Source organism: Mixophyes fleayi, chromosome 2 (assembly GCF_038048845.1).
Source record: "Mixophyes fleayi isolate aMixFle1 chromosome 2, aMixFle1.hap1, whole genome shotgun sequence".
NCBI lineage: Eukaryota > Metazoa > Chordata > Amphibia > Anura > Limnodynastidae > Mixophyes > Mixophyes fleayi.
The window spans coordinates 304,752,362-304,775,361 of record NC_134403.1 but is presented as its reverse complement, the minus strand read 5'-3'; the positions used below and the strand labels follow the sequence as shown (position 1 = coordinate 304,775,361).

General features: G+C 38.7%; 1 protein-coding gene across 4 annotated transcripts in view; it reads right to left on the bottom strand.

The window, feature by feature from the left end:
- The window catches only part of ASMTL (acetylserotonin O-methyltransferase like), a 33,248-nt gene extending 13,351 nt beyond the window's left edge, over nt 1-19,897 (bottom strand). The window contains exons 1-8 of one of the 4 annotated variants that reach the window (XM_075196495.1): nt 19,836-19,897; nt 19,231-19,277; nt 17,558-17,681; nt 14,996-15,127; nt 12,605-12,652; nt 7,198-7,262; nt 6,940-7,004; nt 5,507-5,615 (exon numbers count right to left, since the gene is read on the bottom strand). In XM_075196495.1, the coding sequence (XP_075052596.1) occupies nt 5,507-5,615; nt 6,940-7,004; nt 7,198-7,262; nt 12,605-12,652; nt 14,996-15,127; nt 17,558-17,650 (512 nt within the window). In that variant the 5' untranslated portion in view covers nt 17,651-17,681; nt 19,231-19,277; nt 19,836-19,897. The other 3 variants (XM_075196496.1, XM_075196494.1, XM_075196497.1) reach the window with 3 other exon arrangements.
- Nucleotides 19,898-23,000: the final 3,103 nt, after the last annotated feature.

Below are 23,000 nucleotides of genomic sequence, written 5' to 3'. Positions count from 1 at the left end.
GCCTCACAGATCTCCTGACTAGCATGTTGGACAATATGCTCTCTCCTGGACGAGTGGGGCTCTTGTTTTTGACTTATTACATATTACTTAAGGCACTACATATTAAAGCACAAAAATAACATCATAGGACCGGGTGTAAAGAAACTTTAAACAGCCATTAGCACACAGTGCCATCTACCATCTGTGACAATGCACTGCACCCAGTTAATAGAACCTCATAAAAAACAAAAAAAAAAAAAAAAAAAACACAACATCTAATTACCTTAATACTTAAAACTCTGGCAGTAAAAATCCCTAGTTTTAAACAAGAAAAAAAAAAAATAGTTTTGCTGCTAAGAAAAAGTGTACTACTCGTAGGTTATAGATAAAAACTTGGCCAGGTCATACTATTTGACATACAAAATGAGAAGCCTTGATGTTCATTAATATTCATAATGTGTGCTCAGATGGCTAAGCTCCACTGTTGATCCATTTTAACAAACTAACAACCAGTTATTACAAAGTGAAAAGTAAAAAATTGGTATAAATACAAAAAACAACAAACAAAAAACAATGTTGTGTAGGTCACTCTAACTTTGAGTTTTTATCCAGACCATTCTGAATAGATAAGAAAACTTCTACAGGATGAAGTAAAAAAATGTGACAACACCTCTGATCTCAGTGTAAAATGCACCTCCTTGAGGCCCTAACTCAGGTGAGAAGCATCTTCTTATCACCTGTTCTAAGAAAGTGGTTAAAATGTTAGGTAAGATGTCTAAATGTCCACTCCAGAGATGGTGATAATTACATTTTAAGAATATTTTATATATTTTAAGCCTATACGCAAAGTGATTTTATTTTAGGACCAGATCACAACCAGTAGCATTATGGAGAAGCCGATCTCTGGCATATTTCATTTATTGGAGTCCACATTTTGGTTTGAATTTCTGGGGTTATACAAGACTTGAATGGTAAATGCTGTGTGACAGAGCTTTATTTAGTTTCAAGGTGTAGCAGATATTTTAATTTTTGGAAATACTACTTTAAAGGGTCCTCTCATTGCCTTACCCCATTCTAGTATTGGGTTGAGAAGTCTATAATACTAATATAGCATTTTTTAGTATTGAGCTCAGAAAACATTCAAGGTCTGTTTCAAGAATTTTAAGGTATGTCATTACCTTGAAAAGAGGATTTTTATACGCACGATCAATGAGTTTTTCTGATTCCATCTGAGGGACACTGCTACCATGGGCTGTGAGAGTGGAGTTGGAACTTAACAGGTTAACTTTGTTAATGTATCAATGCTGACAAACTCCTCCTCTCTGCAACCCCCTGTAGCCTGTTCAGTCCAAGTATAAAGCCCCAAGGAAGGGGAGTCAACCAACCAGAGACCAAACAGCAGAAGGGAGGGTACGCAGTGTCCCCCAGATGGAATCAGAGAAACGGATTTATCGAGAGTATAAAACTCCACATTTCTCTTTCATCCTATCTTGGGGACACTGCTACCATGGGGACGTTCTAAAGCAGCTCCCTTGAGGGACCGTTCTGACAGCCCAGCACGTAGTGCAGTTCTGCCAAAAGCAGCGTCTGCTGACGCAAATACGTTGAATTGATAAAATTTGATAAAAGTATGGACCAAGTGGCTGCCTTGCACAACTGGTCAGCTGAGCCCCATTTCGTGCAGCCCAGGACGCCTCCACTGAATGGGTAGAATGGGCTACAATAGGATCTGGCACAGGTCTGTCAGCATTGACATAAGCCTGCTTAATAGTAGAAGTAAGAGACCTAGCAATTGATTGCTTAGAGGCCGGCCATCCTCATTTTGAGGAGTCAAACAAAATAATGAATCCGTGCGGCGAATCTTAGGGCTCTAAGAATTTATGTCAGAAGGACATCTAACTGTTATGGCTACATAGAACAGGTAGACGAGGTATTCACCTTTAGCAGCCGCCTTTCCCGTAGAGACTGGTTATGCTCACAGGTACTCAGATGCCCCCAGGTCTTATGCTCAGAGTAGTGTGTGTTTATGCTTACACGGTAGCGCACAGGTATAGGAGGTTGCACATGGAGTAGCGACAGGCCAGATGTCAGCGGACTAGTCAGGACACCAGAGGATATGTCAGGTATAGGCAGAAAGATCAAGGTCAAAGGCACAGTTTCAGGATCCAGGGACATGCGTAAGATCAGGGTCACTAGCAGAGGTTCCGAATCCAGGAACAGGCAAAGGTCATACACTGGTAATCAATCTCAGGTTAAACACCAAACACAGGAACAAATAGCAGGCAGCAGTACTGGAGACAGGACGCTATAACCGGCAGTGAGGCCCAGATCTCACTGCCTTAAATAGTACCAAGAGCCAATCAGGACAGAGGAGGATAGGGCTGACAATCAGCCTCAGTAGGCAGCTAATTAATTACTAGCTAGAACTAGCATAGGTAGTAACATAACCAGGAAGCATGTATAAAAATATAAGTGAACCAGTTTAGATCATATGAGAGCTCCCCCTGGTGTTGGAGGATGTCCCTACACTGAGGATGTCCCACTGTGAATCTGAGAAGGGCGTGATGAGCCTTAAAGATAGGTAAGTGAAGGTAGGCGTCTTTGATGTCTATAGACACCATGAATTGATCTGGTTCCAGTCCATTGATGACGGACCTGAGGGATTCCATTTGAAACCTGACCACCTGCAGTTGCAGGTTTAACGGTTTTAGATTTAGAACAGGTTGGAACGAGCCATCAGGCTTTGTGACCAAAAAGATATTGAAGTAGAAAAGTTGTATTTTTTGGTGTTTCGGAACCTGGTGGATGACTACGGCGGAAAGAAGAGAGACAACGCATGTAAGCACTACGTCTGTCTTCCAAGGGTCGCGGGGCAAGTTGGTTGCGTCATGATCTCCAAATCCAACATTCTTCTGAGGATGCTGCCCACTAATCTCTGAACAGTAGCAGACGTTCACCCACTCCCACAGCTGCGAGGAGTGAAGGGAGACCGTCAAACTGACTGTCCGGAGGCTTGGGAGATGGACGTTTCGTGGAGGAGGAAGACCTGCCTTTATACGATTGTCCTCTAAAGGCCGAAGGTCTTTGTCGATGTGTCTAGCCCCAGCCAGAGGAGCCCCCACAAAACATCTGTCTAAATTAATTAAACCTTGGTGCCCTAGGTTTTGGGACATTTACTGGAAGGAAGCTGCTTTTACCTCCTGTGGCCTTGCAAATTATGCTGTCTAGTTCAGGGCCGAATAAAACTCCACCTGAATAAGGGAGTGATTCTAAAAGCTTTTTAGATTCAGTGTTCGCATCCCAGTTGCAGAAATAGATGAAGAAATGGAGGCTGCTTTCTGGGCAGCTTTGTATAAGTATCCGTATGCTTCCTTGAGAAGCAGAGCGAGGGGAAGCAATTCTGAATTTTGCAGACCCACTGCTAATTGGTCTGCCCATGTTTCCATAGCCCTGGCAACCCATACCAATGAAAACATAGATCTGAATGAAGTACCTGACGCAGTGTAGATAGACTTTAAAAATCCCTCTATCCTGCGGTCATTATTAAACTGCCGGGTGGCTGTCCCTGTGATAGGGAGTATAATATTGCGTGCTAAGCGTGCCACCGGTGAATCAACCCTTGGAACCTGTTCCTAACATTTGAGGTCTTCCTCCTGTAATAAATATAAAGCCAGATACCTTTGCGGAATAGTAAATTTCCAGGATGCTTCTGCTATTTCCTTCAGTTCCACTGATGGAGGAATATGGATTGCATGTCTCCTAGCTATTTTAAAGACTCTTTGATCTAATGTTCTAGTCTCTTCTAAATCCAGAATACCTAATGTCTAACGAACTAAACTAATACCACCAAGTCATCAATATCTTGATATCTGTTAGACTCTTCTGGGTCTATGAACTATGTAGAATCAGAGTCTTCTATTAGTTCACCATCCTCTTCTGAAGATCTCTCCGAATAAGAGAGGGTCAGAAGGGGGTTAGTGGATCGGTGTCACTTATTTTTGGGTAAGGGTCTTGGAACATCCAAGAACCGGTTTAACCTATCAAGTTCTCTAACTAGGAAAGCCGGTTCTCCTATAGGAGGGTCTTGTGAGGTGAGGACAGATGGAGCCCCAGCCTGTCCTAAGTCTATGGACTCGACGGTCCCCGCAGTCCTGCCTGTTACGTGGGGGTCAATTGCTACTAAGGTAGACGGGAGAACTGCCGCAACCCCTGGAATCTCTGTTGATTTAGTTAGCAGATTTACTAATGCCTCAACCCCGTGTCAAGGCTTTTTTTTCCGCTAGTGGGAGTGGGCTAACCTGAGCCTGCACGGCCACCCTGGCTGTGCAGGCTCAGGTTAGCACACTGTACCCCGCTGCTGTAAGTACAAAGCGCCCCAGGTCCTGTAGTCCAATTGGTAACCTATCTTTACACTTGGAACACTTAAAATATTTTGTCTGAGGTGCCTTTCCCTTATGGTTCAACTGCTACAGACTGCGGGGAGGGACTCTGTCTTCTTAGTACCCTCCGTGCAGCACCGTTTTTTTCTGTTTCTCCTGTATTTTCTGCTGGCAAAAGGCAATCTGCTGCATCTATAACATGCAGCAGTCACTTGTAATACTACTTTGCTGAGGAGGGGACGTGGTGCATTCCAAATTGGCGCCCCCTGGCGTTCCGATTACTGGCGCTCTTTGCAGTTTTTGGCATTATAGCGGTCCTTAAATCAGCATGGCAGCGGCTGAGTTTTGTAAGTGAAAAAAACAAAAAAGAAAATAGAATTTTCCGATGTTAGCGAGTGCCGTTGGATCTCACTGTCTGAATAAGTGTGCTCTGTATTAGTAGAACTAAAAAAGATAAGTCACATAAGGAAATTCTTCCTAACATTAAAGTAAGCCCAACTCCCTTGGACACTTAACTAAGACAGAAGAGGCTACAGGGGGTTGTCAACATTGATAGCTTAACAAAGTTAACCTGTTAAGTGCCAACTCCACTCTCACAACCCATGGTAGCAGTGTCCCCCAGATAGGATAAAAGAGAAATAAAGGTATATCATTACATACCTTAATGTCATAATTTCTTGCCTGGAAGAAGTGGAGTATATATTTGTTAAAGAAGGGAAACTTGGTCATTACCTCCTCATATTGTATTATTGATTGTTGCCCACACTAATTTGTTGTCTATTCAACCAGTGGGCATATCTTCATTTGTGGCAAAAATTTGAACTATAACATGTTAAACTTTCTTATGATTTGGTCTTCTCTCAGATTTCTATTCCAGATGCAACAATTATCCCTTATACAGTTTTTAAAAAAAAAGAAAAGAAAAAATTGTGTAAATGAGCCCTACAATGCGATCAAATAAAGTGTAAAAGTATTTTTTTCAGGCTTGCTCTTTTGTAACCATCGGCAAAAGCTCAGGTGTAAAAAATCTTTACATGATACACAGAACTGAAGTGTACTTTGCTACAGCAAATGGGATTTTTGACATAAAAGCACACAAACTAACATATTGCAGGTCCATAAGTCCAATGCGCTAAAAAAGGACTTACATTGGCTCTCCACTGTCAATATACTCCCAAAGAAGATCCTCTGTTAAGTCTGCAAACTTAACTTTGGTTTCTTCATAAAAATCAATAATGTCAGTTTCCAACTGGTTATCTGAAACATGAGAAATACAAGTTGGGTAAATGTAGTTATTCAAATGCTCCATATAGAACAGTAAAAAGGACGAAACCTAGAAATATGTTACCAAATGTTGCATGAACTACATTTTATTTAACTTCCTTTGAAGGCAAGAACAGTTTGACAGAAAATGTTCTCAAACCTTTTATGAATTGCTCAGTAATTATCACTGCCATCCGTTCCCTTGTGTACTGTCTACATAATATTTTCCTACTCTGCAACTCTTAACCTTTTCCCTACAAGGAAAAACTAAAACAAATTATTCAAAGCTCCGTTCCTAGTAGCCATGCCCTTATCCTCTCTCAATTCTTAACCCTCATCACAACTGTAACAATGTCTGCAAGAAATTGGTCTACAAAGCTTGGATCGTTTTCGAGCAATTACTGCGTAACTTTAAACTTGGAATAATCTGAATAGTGTCCCATATCCTGTATCAGTTACTTGAATATATGAAATAAGTGAACTTTTAGCAGCAAAACATGCAAAAACAGCCTTTGTTTACTTGCTTCATGACCTTGTTTGGCCTTGGGAAATGTCAGCTAGCCAAATCTGAACTTCTATCATTTTTGTGCTTGCTTAACGGATTGGTTTATTGAAGAAGGGGAGAGGAAAGGGAACATAGTAAAAAGGGAGAAAGGAGGGATGTCTGATCAATCATATCAATTTATTACAAACAACTAAACATAAGCCAACAGTATAAACTGATGAGAGATCTAGTCACACCTTAGCAGGCTGGTAATACGCTGCAATTCTTAAGTATAATTTTAAAAGTAATGAATACATGTCTTTAAAGAATTTTAATAGGGGTTTAAAACAGCCAGTACACACACACACACACACTGCTAGAACACTGGTCTATGGTCTCTCACTTCAGGACATCTAGAATAAGAAGTAGGACAACATGCAAAGCACACTTTAGTCATAGGTATTATAATGTGTGTTCGGGATCAGATGGGGAGACAGTAATTCATAATCTGTGACTCATGTAGCTTTGAAATAAAAATAAATCCACGAACATAGCTTTGGTTGCAAGATTTAAATACATGGTGATGTGGCTTTTTAATTGCCTACATAAAAGGGGTAAATTTATCAAGCTGATTGAAAAAGTGGAGGTGTTGCCTATAGCAATCAGATTCTAGCTGTCATTTTGTAGAATGTACTAAATAAATGATAAATAGAATCTAATTGGTTGCTATAGGCAACATCTCCATTTTTTTCAAACCCGCAGCTTGATAAATTGACCTCCAAGTCTTCAATATGCGGATGTGCTATAACATACAAAATAAAATGAAAATAATACCTTCATGACTTCTGCAATGTACAATTGCAACTCCTGTAAAGACACTATGTTCTTTACCACTCAACCTACAAGATATGGTAAGAAAGAATGGTTTGTGTTATCTTTCATATACCATTCAGAAAACAGATAAAATATTAGCAAAAATAAATATCAGGTTATGTATCTGCATATTTTTGATAAAGCAGACATGTGAGAAATCATACATTCGAATACAAAAAGTAAAAATGAACTCTGTGATATACTACAAGAGTTGCCAACCTTGACAGCATATTATACGCGTCCTGTTTGTCAAAAGGCTTTTCAAGGATTGCACCTTCCAGAGTCTGTAGAAAAACGACAGAAGGTTGTTATAATTAACTAAATATACATGCATAAAAGTGGACGGGTTTTAGGTTATGATTTATACTGTGCATGCTAATGCAAAAATCTAATTGTCACACTAGTAATGTAACACTCCTAGTATGTCAGACAGATTTGGATATGAAGTATGTTAAAGTAAAGAGTATGTTCTTTCAGATTGCATGCCATCTATCCCCAAACCAAAGATTTATGCTAGAGAAACCGTTGACAGGTGGGCACTCAGGATTCTGGGCTGCAATTTGACAGCCGATTACTGATGTCCCTGATGTCTCAATAAAAAAACCCTTCCATTATCTTAAAAAATAATGAGTAAACTCATCAGACAAATAACAAATGCAGCAAGTTGGTAAATCACAGTTGCATGGAAAAACCTACCACCACCGATAATGAAGGTAATTCTATGGCAAATATATTCCATGGAATATATTGCTTTTATTCTCAACTACATACTTCACTCCACACTTTCCCTCTGTCTTGCAAGTTTCAAAGTCACATACACTTTAGGCGAGTATACCAATATTTGGAAGTAGTACTTTAACCACACACTAAACAGCCCATGGCTGACCTGAGACAGGTTGCTGGAGGAAGTTTTTCTAACACCACACCCCTCCCCTTCCCAACCATTCCTACTTTAAATAATTCCATATGATCTCAGTAGCAAACACAATCTCTGACTTTGACAACCAAAGGACTTGCTGTATGCCTTGCAACACTCATGTTGTATCTTGCATATCTTATTCGTCATCTGTTCTTATATATACACACCTGTATTACCTCCCTCCTCCCAAGAATGTCCCCTACCCACAACGCTCCCCATATACTGTACACTTTGCAAATCCAATAAACACTAACAAAAATAAAGAACATTTCCTCACTATTTTTGTGTTAGCAAGTAGGAGAATTGCTTTGCACTAATAACTGCACTACTTAAGCCACAGTTGCTAATTCGGTGTATAAATGTCATTCTTGTTTCCAGTTGTTATAGGGCTGCTGAGAACAGCAGGAGGTATAGATAGATAGAGCCCAAGCATGGTTAATTTCAACATTAGTTTAGGTTTGCTAGTTTGTGTGAATGTTTACTAGTTCATCCCAAGACTGCATAAACCATTTTAAATTGCTATATGGAAAGCTGTTAGATGGGGGAATGTCCTGGAAATAATGTGTGATTATTTTTAAATGGAAAACCATCATGAATAAAAGTTAGACAGAAAACATAATGGTCACAATTTTCTTCATCAATTTAGAATTGGTGACTTTACATGACAGCTGAATCTCTACAAGAACTCCCCTGTGTAATGACAAGTTCCAAAAACTAAGGACTCATGCGCAAAATATCATCAATATTTCTGTTATACTACTGATCATCATCATCAACATTTATTTATATAGCGCCAGCAAATTCTGTAGCGCTTTACAATTGGGAACAAACATTAATAAAACAATACTGGGTAATAGATACAGACAGAGAGGTAAGAGAACCCTGCTTGCAAGCTTACAATCTATGGGACAATGGGAGTTAGAAACACAAGGGCATGTGCTATATCATATTGCACACTGGACTAGCTAGAATGCAAAGGTAAAAGTATTGAGTGTGCTGTATGTGTAGCAATGTTGGTCAGAGGGTTGTTGTCATCTTGTGTTTGCTGTGTAAAAGGTGGTAATAGGGAACCTAGGGAGATTAAGATGGTGGTTGAGGAATATCATAAGCTTGTCTGGAGAGGTAGGTTTTCAGAGAACATTTGAAGGTTTGAAGACTAGAGGAACGTCTTCCTGTGCGAGGGAAGGCATTCCACAAAGTTGGTGCAGCCCGAAAAAAGTCCTGTAACTGAGACTGGGAGGATGTGATGAGAGTGGAAGAGAGACGCAGAGCTTGTGCAGAACGGAGGTGTCGAGTTGGGAGATATTTTGAGACAAGTGAGGAAATGTATGTCGGTGCAAATTTATTGACAGCCTTGTATGTTAGTATAATCATTTTATATTGGATTTGTTGAAATACAGGCAGCCAATGTAGAGACTGACAGAGTGGCTCAGCAGAGGAATAACGGTTTGCAAGGAAAATCAATCTAGCCACTGCGTGCAAAATAGATTGTAGGGGTTCAAGCCTGACTTTGGGAAGACCAATAAGGAGGGAATTGCAATGGTCGATGCGGGAGATGATGAGTGCATGAATTATGGATTTTGCGGTGTCTTGTGTGAAATATGTGCGTATTCTGGAAATAGTCTTTAGATGTATGCAACATGATTTAGATGTAGAGTTGATGTGGGGAATAAACGATAGTTGTGAGTCAAGGTTTACACCTAGACATCGAGCTTTGGGGTGGGATTTATGGTCATGTTATCAACAGAAATAGAAATGTCAGGCAGGAAGCTTCTGTTTTTGGGTGGGAATATTATTAATTCAGTTTTTGAAACATTAACACAGTCTCCAGGATGCCATCTAATAGGCTGCAGTTGTGCACACTGGTATTCACTACAGTGTACCAATACAGCAGAATTTTGCATCCCTTGGTTAAAGTGTATCTGTTGTCAGTTGTTCAAAAAGCTCAGAGTTTAGCTCATGAAGTTATGTATACACCGATCAGCCACAACATTAAAACCTGCCTAAAATTGGGGAAATTCCCGTTGCGCCGTCAAAACAGCTCTGACGCGTTAAGGCATGGACACCTCTGAAGGTGTCCTGTGGTGTCTGGCACCAAGTCTTTTGCAGCAGATCCTTTAAGTCCTGTAAGCTGCGAGGTGGGGCCTCCATGGCTCAGACTAGCACATCCAACAGATATTCGAACGGATTGAGATCTGGGAAATTTAAGGTCAAGTCAACACCGTGAACTTTTTGTCATGTTTCTTAAACTATTCTTGAACAATTTTTGCAGTGTGGCAGAACACATTATCCTGCTGAAAAATGCCAATGCCTTAAGGGAATACCTTTGTCATGAAGGGGTGTACTTGTTCCGCAACAATGTTTAAGTAGATAGCACGTGTTAAAGTAACATCCACATGAATGTCAGGACCCAAGGTATCCAGCAGTACATTGTCCAGGGCATAACACTGCCTCCGTTGGCTTGTCTCCTTCCCCATGTAAGCAACGCACAGGTACCTGGCCATCCACAGGATGCAAGAGAAAATGTGATTCATCAGACGAGGCCAACTTCTTCTATTGCTCAATGGTTCAGTAATGGTGCTCACATGCCCATTGTAGGTGCTTTTGGCAGTGGATAGGGGGCAGCATGGGCTCTTTGACTGGTCTGCGGCTACACAGTCCCATACGCAGCAAGCTGCAATGCACTGTGTGCTCAGACAGCTTTCTATCATAGCCAGCATTAAGTGTTTCAGCAACCACAGTATACCAGGAACACCCTACAAGATCCCCCGTTTTGGAGATGTTCTGACCCAGTCTAGCCATCACAATTTGGTCCCTGTCAAAGTCACTAAGATCCTTATGTTTGCCAATTTTCCTGCTACCAACACATCAACATCAAGAACCAACTGTTCACTTATTGCCCAATATATCCCACTCCTTAACAGGTATCATTTTAACGAGAGAAATAAATGTTATTCACTTCACTTGTCAGGTTATAATGTTGTGGCTGATCGGTGTAGGCTGTTTCAAAAGTCCTGGGGGTAAATGTATTAATTTGCACTTTTTGCAAGTTGCCGATATTCGGCGACCTTGAAGGAAAAATTCAAGCGTCAATAGCTTTAAAAGGCAACTATTGCCTTTTAAAGCTATTGCCGCTTTAAATTTACCCTGCAAAGTCGCCCAAAATCAGCTGCATGTAAAAAGTGCAAGTTAATATATTTACCCCTGGAGTATAATGCACCTTTTTTGAAGACAAAAAGAAAAAAAGCCGTTTTAAACCTCAGCCATCCCTATCCCTGTAAATCACTTACCAGGACTTATCACCTAAAACCCCATTCTTGCAAGATAAACAGGAAAGACAGGATGTGTTGGACATTTCAGCTTGTGCCTATGATTATTACTAAAACATTATAAAAGCGGTGGCCACATTTAGTTAACATCACATTGCTTTTGAATATGTGTGCTTAATTGAGAGGGAAAGCAGGTAAGAAGGGGCCCATGGGGGAGACTTGTGCTGAGCTGCTGATAAACAGCAAATTTCAGAGGAGAGAAGCAGCTAGCTCATAACGAACACAGAAAAGGTCCACATTTATGTAATGAATAATAATACCATAGGAAGATGTGTGGCTATATATTAACATAAAATGTATAGTTGTGAAATTAATATGCAAAAGCTTACCAGATGCCATTCTAAATATGCAGATTAGGTTCCTTAGCTTTAAGGGAACATATTAACTCACTCTAATGCTCCATTCTTCCTTTACCCTGGCCATCACTATCACAAATGGAGGGGGACATTTAAATGAACATATTACAGTTGCAGGTGTTGAGCGATATGATAATGCAATCATCATGCAAACAAAGTACAACTTATATCGTTCAAAGTGTTTCAATGCACCCAAACTTTTAAAACTTGATTGCTCTTTTTTAATTGTTGTAATATGCTTTACTGCAATAGATATAACATTGCTCATTAAGAGCAATACATAAAATATTTTCAGTATTGTACTGATGGGTTACAGTAGACACTGAACAGCACACTTGTACCGATACTCTCAATACTACTGCAGGAAAGAGTCTACCGGAATTCTTTGACAGAAACTTAGGAGACTACAGTACTTGCTCCAAACATGCAAACACAAAAGTATAAATACAAAGTCACTAGAACAAAAAGCATGCAGATGCTAGGATCACTCGTTAATGCCATGTGTGCTCAATACTTACTAATATATTTACCTGTTAAGTGGGGAAAAAATCCAAGTAAACATAGTAGGCCTCATTCATCTGCGGACGTAAATCCCACTGCATGCCGTATATTACGTGAAATTACCGCTGACCATGCTCAAACAAACTTTACATTAGTGAATGCAATTTATGTCCAAACACATGACACTTTCTATTGCCTACTATTGAAGGGTAGAATGGGGCATGTATGCTATGTACACAGTAAGGCTGTGCAAAGGCTGGGCACACACACACATTCGTCCGATTTAAGCTCTGGGCATCTCAGGTATGTGTTTTTAGCCACATCACTTGCACCAGCTACAGGGCAGGTGTAAGTGCCAACTGATAACGATGACTTAAAACGTATGCATGCCTGGAACTTGCATTTTATGTACAGTACACATTAAGAACATCCCGATTTAAGCATTACAAAAAAACATTGTGTTCAGTGTCCAGTGTATTTTAATACTAGACGTAGTGATTTCATTTTAATGTCCAACTTACCACTATAGTGTCGGCACCAATGACAATATCAGGAGTTTTAAGGTGCTTCTAAAAACAAAAGCAAACAGTTGCATACAGTGAGAAATATATAGTGAAAGTCTACAATCAATATACAGTATGTTTCGACAATTATTCAAAATGAGTAATCCTACGGCAGAAATGGGTTTTTTTAAAAGAAATTATGTAAAAAGTTATGTGTGCAGACTGATTTCTGATAATGTTCTCCTTACACATGATTGAAAAATAAACCCTTTGTTATAAATATGGTTAATTTTAACAAAATATTTGGTATTTACATTGGACAAAAGAAAAAAAAAAAGAAACACAATACAAACTTATTTAGAGTACGGTAAATATCTCCCCCCATCACTTTAAATTCTTGCTTTTATAATCATCATCTGCCTGAAGTCAACAAGATTAAAATACAAAGCATGAACAAATTTCTATACTGTGTATTTCTTTAAGAAAAAAAACAAAAAAAAAACCACAACATTTTATTAGGAATAAGGTAGCACACATTAGAGTGGTACATATTATACAGTCAATATTACATTACATAAATATTATTGTGCACAAATCTTATTCTGCAAAGGAGGTTAGAATATGCGACATGGAAAGGGGTTTGGGAGGCCCTCGAAAAGAGTAGGAGAGGGGAAGAAAATGCATCTGTCTCTATAGATAAGTCAGTTGTGTGAGGGCAATATGAGAATACCATATGCATTTAAAAAGGAAATTTTCTTGTGCTTCTGTTATGAAAAGAGAGAGCTTATCCCATAGAATTAGCGCTTGGGATACCATATTCTACTAAGGATATTGTTTAGGATGCTACTCATAAAATCCATTTTATGTATGTGAAAAATTCAGCTGATCGCAGATTTAATAGTCATTCTGAATTTTCCATTCCTCTGCTACTTGGGAATTGACAGAGTTGAAAATGTGAGAAGTTAATTAAGTAGTCCAATGATCATTTCCATGTATGAGCAAAGGAGGAAAAACATACTTTGGAACAAGAGTAGGCTGTTCTACATTAGTAACGTCTTTGATGAGCTTCATAAACTTTGTTTAAAACCACCACCAGATATGATATAGTGTGCCTTTCTGTGAGCACTTCCTCAAGCAGAGGTCCGAGGTGGTGGCAAACAAAAGTTTAATTTAATTGGAGTATAATACCACCTGTAATACCTTTTAAGTACATTTTATTTTGTCCTAGTACACATCCAGCAATTACATTTAATTCTGTGCTCTCCCTTTCAGCTACTTTTAGCGATTCTCGAATTATGACACTCACTTCAATTCGGGAGGCTTTTTGAGTGAGGGATTGTGCTTAATGAAGAGATTCTATAGGGTAGAAATGTAACACTTAGATCCGGAGTGAAAAAAGCAGAGGCATTCTACTACTGTACGTGGTCTCTGAGATGGACTTAGATAGGATGATTGGTAGAAGTGTTGAATTTGAAGATGCTAAATACATGGGATCTTAAAAGATTAAATCTTAAGTGTAAGTCTTCAAATGAGATGAAGATCATTTAAAAACCTAAAATTTTTCATTATCTAAATTGCAGAATCTAGGGTTGTTCCACAAAGGTATAAGATGTGATGAAGCTGTTAAATATGATTTTCGTTAAGGCCTCATGAAGCCTTTGTTCATCCATTTTTGTAACTCGCATAGATATATTAGGTTAGACATTTTCCGCTGAAATACAGTTTTGCAAGATGTAAGCCCACGGCCTTGAGGTTAAGCGGACATAGAGAATTCCAGTGAGAATGTTGCAAGGTTTGCGTAAAGGCTACGCCCATGACCTTGGATACGGCAGTCAGGAGATAAACCTCGAGCCCCCCTTGTGATAAGAATAATCTGGCCTTAGAAGGGGAAGAAAGTTAAACACCTCAAGAATACGTGAGATAGTTAATCCGCAGCGCATTCCATAGACTATTGTATGCTTATGATGTATAAATCATATATATTCAGAAGGTTATAAAATCTTGTATATTTGTATCAATAAACAGAGAATATTTCATGCATACAGAACCTTGGTCTGTGTCTATTCTCTCCAGCAGATTGAAGCGCTTCCAGACATACCTGACACCACAAGGCAAACTAAAGTTCATTGTCATGGAAAAGAGGGACTTTGAAATTAATTCATCTGATAACTTTTCATGACATTCTGGAGTATATGCAAATTGCCATCATAAAAACGGAGGCAGCAGACTTTGTGAAAAATAATATTTGTGTCATTCTCAAAACTTTTGGCCATGACTGTATAAAACAATGTCCAGATGTGGATATAATTTTATGCCACTGCCGTTATCACGTTAAAATGCGACACATTCCATTTCCGGAAAGAACAAAAAAAACAAAACAAAAAGTAAATACTGAAACATCAAACTAACCATGTGCATTCTCCTGGCGACTTCCAGTGCCTTCTGTTTAGCAGTTTCAACAGCATATTCATGGGGCGCAGAAAACAATGACTTATCAAGTGTCTCTTTGAACCAAGATGGCACCACTTCAAAGCGAAGGCCCTGTGTAAAGAAGAGATGCTTTACACATGTACACACATTATCCAATAATACAATTAAAAGGAAAGGAGAACTGCAAACAATATTAGGCAAAAACAAAAAGACCCCACAAAACAAAAACAGAGCACCATTCTCTAAACTAGTAAAGCTGATTCGGTACGCGTCAAGAGACTTACTAGCGCCAGGGTCTGCTGTCAGAATGTATTAGGGAAGCTCATAGATTAGTGGTTCTTCCAATAAGCTTTCCTAACACACAAGACACTAACAGACACGTTTATAAACAAAATACTTCAGGCACTGCGTCATTGCAATCAGGTACTCCATGAATCGTGACAATTCAATGACAGGAGACCATGTTTTTTGTGCAGGGTTTTCCTGTACAAAATTTTTGAAACCTTGCCAATTTTAGACTCACTATCATTTTGTTGGAAGACTAAAGGTCTTCGGTCTACTGAAAGAGCAGCATATTTTTTAACCATTGCCTAGCAATGCAGTATAATTTACTGTACAAAAAAACTTTTTTTATGCACAAATTACCAAGGACAGAGTGCAATTCTTCATTTCGTGTGTGTATATGTGTATATATATATATATATATATATATATATATATATATATATATCCTATATTATAAATATGTCAACAAGGAAGTCACTCATTGCAGAACACACCAGTGTGCACCATGCCAAATGTCACCCGAGCACCATTTTAACGCATGGTAATAGCATCTATGGATAACTTTCTCTTTGCATCAGAGTACTGATCTAGTGTCCAGGAGGGGAACAACACATCTGCAGTAAACAGCAAATGAATTATATGAAGGAGCATGCCAGCTGATTTAGGGTTAACAGCAATGGCCTCCCAACAGTGATACAGGCACTGGTGTAAATCATAATGGGATAAGGGTCATTTGAGGAAAAATGCAACATGATGGGTTGGAATAATGGTCAATGAAAAGAATGTTTCAGTATTTTAGAAAATTTTAACTTATCATTTTCTATCACTTTTCCCACATCCAAAAAGGCATGAAAAGTGTTTGAATCCAGGTTTATCGGTTGGTCAAGGCTGCTACTCAGTGGCTCAAGTAGTTGTACCTGTGCCTAAAACAAATTGCCATATGACCCTTGTTGTCCCCTTATGTGACCAGCAAGTTAAAGAAGAATCAGAAAACAAAAAAAAGAATAAAAGCAAGTAGGAAATCAGAGGGAACAGTTCTGAAAACCAGTGCAAATCAAAATAATTAACACAAGTAATCAATCCCATTTTTCAAAAAGAAAATTCATAAATGCCCCCCCACCACCACTGAGTTATACAGTGGGAAAAGCTGGGACCCCATGAGCTGACACATTGCAGAGCATAAAGATTGGGTCCTGGAGCACATGCATAGAGACAGACATGCAGCATAAAAAAAGTGGTCTGTAAGAATACACACACAAGTCCCAGCTTTTATATATTATCTTGATCTCCACATCAAGGAGATTGTGAAGTAATTTACATTAGTTGACAAAGATGGCTTATCATGCAATAGTTTCTGTGGATCATGTCCATATTCTGCCACAGCATTACACTTATACCACAGCATATGACCATCATAAAGTGTAAAATTTACACACTCCACATTTTGCTGCATAAATCCATGCAATGCACTGTATCATTAGGTTCATCTACATTCCACAAAGACACTAAAGATGTTACAGTAACGATTGAGGGACTCATTCATAAGTTACCCTGTTTTTGAAATGGCATGAGCCATCTCCCAGCTGTAACACACCATGTTGAATTCTGTAACTGTGACCAAGTGCTTTTCATACTTGAATTTTTAAAAAGTACATCTCTGATCTGGGGAGTACCAAAAAAACACCATGCACTATATGTAAATGCCCTGCCTCTGCTCTATACTCACTCCCAGGTCTCCTTCTCATGCTACAGCTTCCCTGCCTCGCAAGTGCTAGCAAAGCAGAAGAACTGAAAATGGAAGCCTCACAGGAGTAAGTAGTGAGCAGTATGTGACCCAACTCTCAAGCACAGTGAAGGCATATGCATATAATGCATCCTGTTTTTCTATGCTCTTTTCAGTACTCGAAAACAAATTTTATTAACACTTTACTATTTACATTTCTGCATAAAGAAAAATAATTTATTCAAAATTGAAAGCTCTTTAAGCATGTTATTATCAAGTGTCCATGCTGCATTTACCTGCATTTATTTCATGAAATACAAACAGACACAAAACAAAAAAGAATGCTCACCACAGGGATCACTAATAACTAATCTGGACTGCCAGACCTCAAATGTAGAGACTTAATAATGCTCTTTTATAGTACTGTGAATAAACTACACGTGAATATAAGGTCAGATAAGAGGTGTTGCGAGTAACATTTTGCAGGGTGAATATTACTGTGCTGGTACAGGTAAACAACGCAAGGTACCTACCACATTGGAAAGTATATCTTGCCTTCGAGGAGATGCACTGGCCAATACCACCCTCTTTCCTGCCAGTTTGGAAATGACTGGATTTAGCTTCATTTATCTTCTGTAAAAACAGGACTTTAATCTCCTAAACAGAAAAAAAAAAATGTAAAAACAGAGGGTATAATTTATCAAAATCAATTACAAACTGTGTGTTTAATATATGTGCTGATGCAGCCTATCCCGATCTGATAAACTGAAGTTCAAATGCTCCTGCTCTATGAATTAAAGTGGTGAAATCAAAGACATTTGAAATCAGGTTAAAAAGGGGGGGGGGGGGTCCACCTAATTTCTACAAGGTTAGGTCAGGGCATAAAATGGGGCAGTTATAGGGAAATGGACAATTCCATTAATACATTTAGGTTAGTAAACTATACCAGGCCAGATTGCCACTAAACCATAAGCGAGGTGCAACCAAACAAACTTGGGCTTCAGCCTTTTCCTTTGGGCATCGTCACATATGGTGTGTCTGGTTCTTTAATATCCTAGACATGGAGTGAACTCGTGAATACAGGTCAAACATGACAGTCCTATAGTTTAGTAATCCAGATCAGACTTTGGTCAGAACTTTTTAGAAATTTGGCCAGAAACAAAAGGGTTATTTAGCCTGTAAAGCATTATCTAACGCAATTCAAACATTTACAAAACTAACCATTGCAAAATGTGGACATCATTGTACAATCACTGCAGAAACACATATTTAGCTGACATTTCAAGTTACTTGCCAAATAGAAACTAAACAAAATTTGCAGAACAATTTTCCCATTAAGTTATACATTACTTGTCTAACTAATCATGACTGCTTATGGAAATAGAACATCTAAGGATGACACAAGTACTTTGCAAAGTTACTGGGGGCTCCTTTGAAAATTGGAGCGAAAAACACTGCACGACTCGACTGACTGACATCACAACTATTGATGGTCAGAAACACAGTTATTACATTGGTTTACAATCACTATGTTGTGGTAACCAATTTACCAATGTAACAAATGTATTTACAAAGAATAAATCAGAACCCATGATAAATTAGTTTCACCTACTTTGTGTTGAACCATGCCTGTTTGACATATTTATGAAATGTTTCTTTACAGGATTAAATACATTTACAATTATCTTTTTAAGTAAATCTTCTGAACATATATCCATTTATAAAGGTCAACTATATATCACATTGATACTTTTATTTGGTGTCAGGACATTCAGAACAGCTGGGAATACCAATGAGGTACACAAACTGGACAAACTCACTCAATTTGGTTGTGCTTGATTAATTATTTGACAATCAGAATAGGGACTAATTTTGCCATATACAAAACAACCTATATAAAATGTTATTGGGTAGCATTTATTCAAACTGTGTAAAACTACATATAATGATAATTTCAAAATACACATATATACACCCACATCACCATTCACCAACAACGGTTGACAAAAACTTTCATAGACAAAACATTTTTCTGAACAGTCTAACAAACAATACATTGCAAGATTTGATAGTTTTTAATCATTTGTCAATCCAAACAAAACATTTTTTTTTTAAATGATCATATTGCACAGAACAATTTGATGCTTGTGGAGCCATATTAACATATTACCTTTCAATGGGTTTGACAACCAATATATCACAATACCTGTACACTGGTTGAACAACTAAGTGCTGTTAGTTGACACTTTCTTCCTGCAGGATGAAGAAATAATATGTAAGTGAAAAATAACGACCTACTAATTGTTCACTTATGTTTAATCCCTCATTAATTTTCATGTCTCCTGGTCTACTTGCAAAAAGTTTATACATCTTCATTAACATAGATATAGTGGCGTTACAGGAAAAAAAGGGAATCACTGGTGTTAATGAATGCCAGTCCACCCTGTAATAAAGTTATGTCACAGTCTGCATATTCCAGTGTTGGTGAGCTATCATCTATGCTGGGGAAAAAAACAAACATTTTATTTCAGTTACTCGTTTACCACACAGCATTCACATATAAATTCAGCATTTCATATACTCTATTCTGTGCATCAGTTTACATCATTATCAGCCTGCAGCTCGTTCTACAGTAACGTGTATAACCGTACCCATATTACTTACTGTTACTTTCCCCGGCTTCTCACACAACTGAGCATGCAGCTTAAGGATACATGACCCAAGAGGCAGTGCCCATTAGTCCAGAAATGTGAAATGACCACTGTCAACTCCTATCAACCTACGAAATCTAGAGTGCCAAACTGTATTTACCAAAATGTCAGTAGAATACAGCTACTGTGAGCATAGCTCGTAGTGCGGCGTCCATCTTGTTGTAGATCGACTTTCCTGTATTTAAAGGCTATTATCTACCACAAAATGGCTTGAAGTTGTTCCTCAATAGCTTTATTGTAAAAGTTCATACAGAACGCGGAATCGTCATGTGCCAAGTGTAAACGTTTTAATCCCTAGTGCTAGAAGTTCAGCGCCATATTGTTGACTATAACGTCGCCAACAGCTGTTGTCTACTCTAGCAGCTAGAGTCTAGCTCACACGTCACCGTCTATTTTATTATTTTATGCTCCTTGACATAAATTGTAAATACTAAATCAAGGAATATAAACTGACACTTTTAAAATGATGTGTAGCTTGTCCTGCATATTTTATTAACGCGTTCAAATTATGCTCACTTTACTACATAAACAGGTTTGCCAAACACTCAGCAGTAAATTTAGTGATCTTAATCTATAATACAAATTTTATCAATTAGTAACAATAAAACTAGAAACTGGGAAAGTAGGCACAGATAGCATTTCTATGATTTTGAATAAGTAGCTGTAGTTTTTGCAAGGGTTCATTTTTTTAATTAAAAATTGCAACAAATATAAATCCTAAAATAAAATATACTATATACAACATCAAGGGGTAAAATCATACTTGCAACTTTTCCTCGTTGGCTTCAGGGAGATCCGGGGGGAGGTGGGCGTGCAGGGGCGGGGCTTGATGAATCACATCATTTTGCCCCCTCCCCCCCCTAAATGGTTGTCAGAATTTTGCCCAATCACAGCGGGACTAAGATTACACAATATTTGCGTATTTAAGCCCCGCCATTTATCTATTGCGGGGCGAAAACCGGGGAGGTTGCCCTGCTCTCCCAGAAATGCGAGAGTCTCCCGGACAATTTGGGAGAGTAGGCAACTATGCGTTAAAGAAAAGCAGCTAATGAATCTCTGAAGTGTCTTACATTTCGCACAGATGGCGAAGCCAACCACGACTGTACTGTACTGTACTTGTCTTGTACTGGCTCAGCATCAGGACGAATGCCAGACTCTTCAGGGAGTGAGGGAGATCACCCCTATTTCAGGGAGTCTCCCTGACATTCAGGGAGAGTTGGCAAGTATGAGTAAAATGGACGAATATGAACAAAACTTCACATTATCATAAACCTGAATTCTCCTACAATCCCTCCACAAAAACTACAGCATCACTACAGAAATGAGAATAATAATATACATCAAATAAACATGACATCCTCTAGCACAATACTCTGCATTACAACAACCCCGTCACCAATCTATAATACCACCCACACACCCTTTGCAATCAGGAAATTAAAACAAACTTTAAATGTATGTAAATCTAGCTAAAAGAAAAGGGATTTCCTCAAATACTAATAGACTGCCACCTAGGGATGTCTCAACCTCTGCCAGAGTCTACCAGCTCGCAGAAACCATCCGGCCTGTCACAAACGCCCATCCTGTCTCAGATACAGCAATCTGAAAAGCTGGCCGCGACCAGCGTCACCTTAGTCACTTACCAATTAATACACCTTTTCTGCCACCACAAAGGATTTGTGGTGGCATCCTTGCGTTCACCAAAACCATTTATTAATGTTTCACACTTAAATCACAGATACATGTAGCATGAGCCTTACTTGGCTTTGTAATTTCATAAAGAATCACGGAGAATATGCTAGATTAAATTTATTTAATACGAAAAAAAATTCAAATGCTTAATTACAAAAAAGTTAATAACAAGACATACAGAATAAGTGCACAAATAAGTTTCAGAAATAAAATAGGAAATAAACCCAGAATCACTAATTTACTAGTTAAGATATGGCATGTGAGGAGTAGGAGACGGATGGCACACTTTCACCTTTGACAGGTCTCCCCAGAGAAAATTAGCACGTTATTGTTTAAAACAGAAGATTTTAAACCTTTTTATAACTTGCCCCCACCTTTGAGGGTTAGCTGTCAATCAGGACATATTGATTTCCAGAATGGCACAGGGCTTTCCAAGTTAACTATCTATCCCTGAAATATGTCTGACATCTCATAGGGCTTGAATCTCACCTCTGCTTGTTCTGCTTAGCCGGTAAGGTCCACATCCTCTGCATACAAAAAACTACTCACAGATGCTTATCTGTCCCTGGGCCTGGCTAATTTCTAGACTATTGACACTTGCATAGGATTAGACTCATGTCATTTAGCAATGCACACGTTAAGATTACACTACAAGGTTACATACAATATACATTGTCAAATCTGAATATTAAGGGAAAATAACTATAATACATAATTGTCACACAGCCCCTCTCCATTTCCATTATCGATCAAACCTCATGCAGAATACTATGCACCACTGCACTACAGGGAAGTATTTTTCTTCTAATGGGAACTAAACACTGTGCACTCCATGTGTAAAATCTAATAACTGCGCTAACTAAAAAAATGAGTGCTTTCCAATTGCCCCCCCCCTCCTCATGATATTTTGGAACAAAATACAAAACCCCACACTCTTATACAACTGTTAGAGGTATTGTGGTTTACATCTAGCAAGGACTGGCTTGTGAGCCACACCCAATTGTGCCTTAAATAGGCTTGATGGACAGCTGCTATGACAATAAGGCAATATTTTGAAACAAAACCAGAGAAAAAACAAGCCTGTGCATATGAATGTAGTGTGTGTGAGGGGGCAGCATATGAATGCAGTGTGTGTGTGTGGGGAGGGGCCAGTAAATTAATACAGTGTGTGTGTGTGTGTGTGTCAGTAAATGAATGTAGTGTGGGAGGGAGGGAGGATCTTAATGTATTGTGGGTGGTAGGCTATTAATTTAATTATGGAGTGCAGGTGGGGGCTAATTATTGGATGCTATTTTATTTGTTGGGTGATGGTGGGGCAAATTAATTTAATAGTGGAGCCTATGAATTTGTAATAGGGTAATTGGACCTTTAATTTAATGCTGGTGGGGTTTGGGAACTATTTATTGCTTGTGGGCTGTTTGTGGAAAATGAGGTCTATTTATTAAATGTGATTATGTATTATTTAATTCCTGTGATTGTTGTGGGAAATTGTAATATTTGTTAAATGTAAATGCCATTTAAATTATTGCTAGGGCTGTTTGGAGGGAGAGAAATAGGTTTATATATTAAATGT